Here is a 6,287-nt window from a genome sequence, read left to right as displayed (position 1 = left end):
TCTTACAACCAACACCTCACCGTTCGTTCTCACCTATCAGGCGCGGCTGTTCTTTGCTGATTTTTTGTAATTGAAAATGGGTCTAAATGATTATTTGTTCTATACATAAGTCTTACATTATTTTGGGTTCTTTATGCCAAAATAATACGTTGTATTTGGTTTTCATTTGGGTTTTTATGCGATATTCTTTGATTTTTTATCTAATATTTTGGGATTATCACATTTTCTAATTTGTGGAGTTAATAGATTCAAAAATATGTATAATTGTAGTTGGTAATTACGAATTTGATTTTGCTTTGTCTTTATGAAGATTTTAGAATAAGCCAAATGACCGAATTTTAGCTATATTATTATAAAGAGTCGGATATTGGATATCCGGTCCGATCCGAATTTTTCGGATATTCGAAAATCGGATATCCGACACTTTCGGATCGGATGTCGGATATCGGATATCAAATATTTGGATTTTCGGATACGGATATCCGATCCGAAATCTGATCGGATATCCGATCCATGCTCACCCCTAAGAGCAGTGCATCTCAAATGGAAGAGAGAGAGTGGAGGCCTTACTAACCAATTTGCATGTGACGAAATACGAAATACGAAATACAAAGACAAGACAAGTTGTACATTTTGCCCAAATACCTCAAGAAATACGAAATAATTCTGCAAACGAGCTAACGAAAAGCATAAACGGGAAATGAGGTGGATTTCAACTAAAGCGTGCGAATTTACAGAATTACCCCTTGATATGCATTTGTTCATGCATCTCAAGACTCCCTTTAGACAGCCTCATTGCTTGACATAGCGGAGAGGGCCAAATTGCCAAAATTAATAGTGGATACTGAGAAGTCAAGCCAAAGTTATACTTCGTAGTTTATAAGTCCATTTTTTATAATTCCCGCCATAGCAGTTAGCAATGCTCAAGCTTGGTCGCAAATTCAGTCATCAACTCCAACCTCTGTACATCATCCATGGCTGCCGCCGCCATTTACTGTATTCAACATCATCATCATCGGATTCTCATCCACCATTGCAGATTCTTTTGGTTGATTATCTAGGGTTTCCCAGCAAAAAACCCCTTTCTCCAACCAAATTATCTCAATTTCTTGAAGCGCAAGAGGCGAAGAAGGTCAGTGATTTTGATTTCGCTAAAAATGTAGTTTCAATTGTTGATCTCTTCAAACAAATTGGATTTGATCAACCCCAAATTAAAAAGGTCGTTGCTTATATACCTAGAATCCTGTGTGCTAATGCTGACAAATCCCTAAAACCTAAAATCAAGCTTCTTCAGGATTTGGGATTTTCTGGGTCTAATTTAGTTAATGCTATATTAGCTAATCCTTTGATGTTAACCCGAAGAATGCGTCCTCAAATTGATGCTATAAGGGATGTTGTGGGTAGTGATCAGAATGTTGCTAAAGTCTTGAGGCGGTCGAATTGGCTTTCGTTTGCTCATGCTGTTGATAATCATTTGATTCCCAATGTTAAATTGTTGCAAGATTATGGAATTTCTAATGACAGAATTGTGAATTTCATGCTTCAGCAACCAAAAGTCTTGTACAGGAAGCCATACATATTTCGTGATATGTTGATTAAGGTTGAGGATAAGTTTCGGATTCCTCGTGATTCTCCCAATTTCTTGCGCGGTCTTTACTTGGCTTGTTATAAGGATGAGAGTGTTGAGGGTAAATGTGATATATTTAAGAGTTATGGATGGACTCATTCTGATGTCTTGAGATTAATTGGGCTAAATCCTTACTGCTTGGGATTATCTGAAACATTGATAAAAAAGAAGTTGGAATTTCTGATGAAAGAGCTCAGTTATAAGCCTGCTTTCTTGGCATCGCGTTCTAACTTGATGGCTTATAGCCTTGAGAAAAGATTGTTTCCTAGACATAAATTGCTGCTTTTTCTGAAGGAGAAAGGTTTGCTAACTAGGGATTAGTGTCTTCTAAATATTGCTTCCTGGACTGAGCCTAAGTTTGTAGAAAAGTACATTGAACCATTTAAAGATGTTGTACCTGATATACATCAAGTTTATCGTAGCACTAGTGATAAACCACCGACTCCATAAAGAGCTGATAGCGTTGAGGTTCTCTTGCTTCTAGATGTTGGGTAAGTATACATTTCAGAAGTTTGTGCATTCTTTTTATCTTTGGTAGGATTATGTTATGTATAAGGGCAATGAGTTCTCTTACAAATAATATCTTTGTTTTTGTTTGCTAAGTTGGTATAAGTTATGTGTTTAGTCTCATGTTTTGGTGTTTGTGGGCTTATAAGATGCAATTTCTTATGAAACATGCTCAGATATCTGCTTATCTAGAAGCTCATATAGGTCCCAAATATATTGCTATTTTTTTCCATATATATATGTGTGTGTGTGTGTGTGTGTGTGTATATGTATGTATAGGTCTAAAAAACAACATTAATCAAGAAGTCAAAAACATGAGACTTGTTTCCCTAGTTGATTATATCATCAAAATGCACTGTGAAGCTGGAACTGGAATGATGGCTCTGGTAGTATGGGATTTCAAGGAAATTAAAATGGAATAGTAAACCCTTTCATGTACATATAGAGCTACTGTGTTCTTTCTTAACTTCTTAAGAAATTTTAGATGCATACGTCTATTCTGGACAGAGAACATATGGATTGACTAGTGTAATGGCTTTCTTATAATTATAAGACTGATGTTCATGTCAAGTTGGGCAGTCGTATCTTTTCTATCAGTACCTCTGACTATCTTGAGTGCCTTATTCAAACACATATGTTTTTAATACATCTAGTATTGCTATATCCATTCTAGTTTCTCTATTACTCTTTTTGTTCCTATTTAGTTCACACAACTTGACTCACATAAAATTTATGATAAATTTAATAGACTGCTTATTTTATCAGGTGATGGTGGGCAGTGTTTTTTTTTTCTTTTTTTAATCCTTAATTGTACATGCCCTTTATGACAAGTATAGAGGGAGTATCAATCTTTGGCTATAGTTACAGCCTTCCAAATTCCACAGGCACCAAGTAATTAGTAAAACAATCGGTGGGAAGTTTTGTTGAATATATTATTGAAGTTGGAGTGTCACTCATTAATCATGTCAATTTCCTCAAGTAAGACTTAGAGCCTAATGATTGGCTGGACATAAACTTTTGACTCAATTTATGTGTTTTTGTTGATGTGTATGTGTTTTTGTTAAATATGAGTGCTTGTTTTTGTTTACAGGTGTTGGGACCTTCGTACGCCGTAATAAACAAATACAATATGCAGACTGAGTTAAGTCCAACCCACTTTATAGATATCAGGCTACCTATACCAGTGCCATTGCATGAAAAATGCAAAGATTTTTGCAATGATTAATTGGGTTTTGTTTCTCTAATCTACTACTTTGGTTGTCGCGATATGTATGAGTATGTTTTGTGGTTCAGTAGTATGCTTAGGACTGTGTCCACTCTCAATTTCCTCTTTTTATGTTTTTGCAACAAATGACTGCTACATTATGTAATGGTCATAGAAGAAATGCAATTTTCTTAAATGTTTTTGTACTTGACTGTACTCTGTCAACTGTACACTAAGGCATAAAACAGCATATTGACAAATTACAATAAGCCAAAAGAATCGTCTATTTTTCTACTGGGGAGTAGAAGTTGCAGGATATGTTTTTTCATTGCTATGTGTGATTGTGTAGCATTTGTTTTTTTTAATATGAATTGCAATCAGAAGTAAGAATTGCTTGCTTGGTGCAGGGGTGTTGAAGCAATAGTAATGGAACAAACCTCCCACCCAACAAATCTGTTACAGAGTACCAACAATCTATACCTTTTTTTTTTTTCTTTTTTGTCAGGAAACAATCTATTGCTTTACTCTATACTAAAACAGAGTTTTTTTTGGAGAGATTTTTCCCTCCTAAACTCTACACTTTTTTTTTTTTTTTTTTTTTTTTTTTTTTTTGTATAAGCATATAATTTGCCTAGGAATTTATTTTATTTATTCATCATTATTAATTTTTTTTGAAGACTATTATTATAATTGACTATTGTGTTATATTTCTCTTGAAGTGAATTATATTAGTAATGGTCTTGAAGACTATTATTGTAATTGTCTTTGGGTACTTTAAGTAACACAATAGTCAATTATACTTTAAGAATTTATTATAATTGTTTTGGGTAGTGCTGTCAAATTTTAAACCGAAACCGTTTAACTGCCCGAAACCGACCGACCCAAATGAGAACCGAACCGATTAAAAACCGATTTTTTTGAAACCGAAAACCGACCCGAACCGTATTTTAGTAAACCCGAAACCGAATCGACCCAAATAATGTTAAACTGTATAAGAACCGAACCCGTTAACAAACCGAACCGAATATAAACCGAACTGAAAGAAAACCGAACCGAAAAAGAACCGAACCGTATCTAACCCGAAACCAGTTCCAACCCGAAACCGTTTAAACTGGCAAAAAAACCGCTTACACCGAACCGTTAGCAAACTGCTACCCGTTTGCACCGAACCATTTAAAACTGAACCGTTTATGAACCAAACCGCTTCTAAATCGAACCGTTTACAAACTTTTTTATATAATTAAATGGATTTTTTTTTTTTTTTGACGGGGATATAATTAAATGGATTAAATATTAGAAATCTTAGAATATTTTTTTTAAAATAGCAAGGCAAATCATTCATTAAGGTCTTAAGGATAATCAGTGTTCACAAACAAGAGCAAAACAAGCAGGCTCAGGCCCTGCCTCAAACTATTAGCAACACTACTGCCTCTAGTCATGTATACATTTGAGGTGATGAAACCAAATGAAGAAAAAGCTTGTAATATTAAGTACCAAGGCTTGACTGAAGGCGTAATAAATAAAATTAATTCACAGAGACTATTAAGCATATGATTACATTGATTTTGTGAGTAATAATGAAATAAAGATGGGAGTGTGCTAGTGACATGAATATACTATTAGGCTATGTTTTAATTCAGATTCAACTATAATTTAGTAAACTTGAAATGGAACCGATATGAATAACGTTAAAGTGGTTAAACAATCGAAGAACCGAACCAGTTAAAAACTGAACCGAAAAAGAACCGAACCAGTTATAAACTGAACCGAAAAAGAACCGAACTGTTTCTAACCCGAAACCGTTTGAACCGGGATAAAAACCGTTTACACCGCACCGTTAACAAACCGCAACCCGTCTGCACCGAACCGTTTACTACCCGGACTGTTTACAACCCGAACCGAATTAAAACCGCTTAAGAATAAACCGAAACCGAATCGAACCGATAACTATTTAAACCGAACCAAAACCGACCCGTGAGACAATTAAACCGATTCCAAACCGACCCGATTAATTACCGAACCAATTTCAAACCGAACCAAAACCGAACTGTCAAACCGTTTTGACAGTGCTAGTTTTGGGTACTTTTAGACTATTGTGTTATAATTTATTTTTTCCAAGTTACTTAAACTCTTTTTTTTTTAGATCTTTGGCTGTGTCCCTTGAACGGTAGTAATGGTCATTATGTAAGCCTATTTTTGTACAGCATCAATTTTCAACTTGTATATAGTATGATGCTTGATGTAAATATGATTATATGACCAAGGCTTTAGCCTTTAATTAATAATATTCTCTGTTTATTGAAAAAAAAGGGGGAAAATTCTCAGTGGCAATATCCAATTTTTTTATTTTCTCTTTGGTAAAGGGCTTAAAAAGATTTTAACAACATAATCAACAATTAATTAAATTAAGCTAATGGTGACATGAGTTAAGTCATTGATTAATATATTAACCATGATTAGCTATTTTAATCAAAATTGAACAAGAAATGACAGAAATACCCTTATTAATTTCCCTCCCCAACCAAATGTGTCTAATCAGAGTTTAAGAATCAAGGGCTTTTAAAGTTCCATCACCATTTTCACGAATTCAATTCTTCATCTGAGACCAAAAATTGCGAAGTGTTGCTGAATTTCGTTGATTTTGCTCGTAAATTGTTACATTGGCCATCAAAGATCAAAGCTTTCATCAGGAGAATTGGACGTTATTTACGTTGAATCGAGCAAGATCTGTGAGTTTTTTCGTACTCTAGCCTCATATTTATGCTCTAATTTTTTTTTTTTTTTTTTTTTTGTATTTTTTCGCACTATAGCGTTGTGTTTGTGTGGGTTGTTATGTGAATGTTGGTTTGTTTGTGTAATTGTTGCAGAATGGATGATAAAATTGTGTTGCAATTTGTAGACACCCATTTGTGTCTCCCCAAAACCAAACCCAGTGATGAGTACCTTTCA

At 34.5% G+C, this 6,287-nt stretch overlaps 1 protein-coding gene across 1 annotated transcript; it reads left to right on the top strand.

The window, feature by feature from the left end:
* Nucleotides 1-814: 814 nt before the first annotated feature.
* Nucleotides 815-3,859, top strand: LOC145626839 (transcription termination factor MTERF8, chloroplastic-like). The gene is made up of 2 exons (XM_081679311.1): nt 815-2,118; nt 3,225-3,859. The coding sequence occupies exon 1, from the start codon at nt 920-922 to the stop codon at nt 1,946-1,948; it is 1,029 nt and encodes a 342-aa protein (XP_081535437.1). The 5' UTR covers nt 815-919; the 3' UTR covers nt 1,949-2,118; nt 3,225-3,859.
* Nucleotides 3,860-6,287: the final 2,428 nt, after the last annotated feature.

Source organism: Chenopodium album, chromosome 4, assembly GCF_948465745.1.
Source record: "Chenopodium album chromosome 4, dcCheAlbu1.1, whole genome shotgun sequence".
Lineage (NCBI taxonomy): Eukaryota > Viridiplantae > Streptophyta > Magnoliopsida > Caryophyllales > Amaranthaceae > Chenopodium > Chenopodium album.
Note: the sequence above shows the minus strand (reverse complement) of the source record. Positions and strands in the feature narration are given on the sequence as shown.

Excerpts from the sequence above, each read along its gene's own strand:
- LOC145626839 (XM_081679311.1), top strand. The coding sequence starts at position 920 with ATGCTCAAGCTTGGTCGCAAATTCAGTCATCAACTCCAACCTCTGTAC.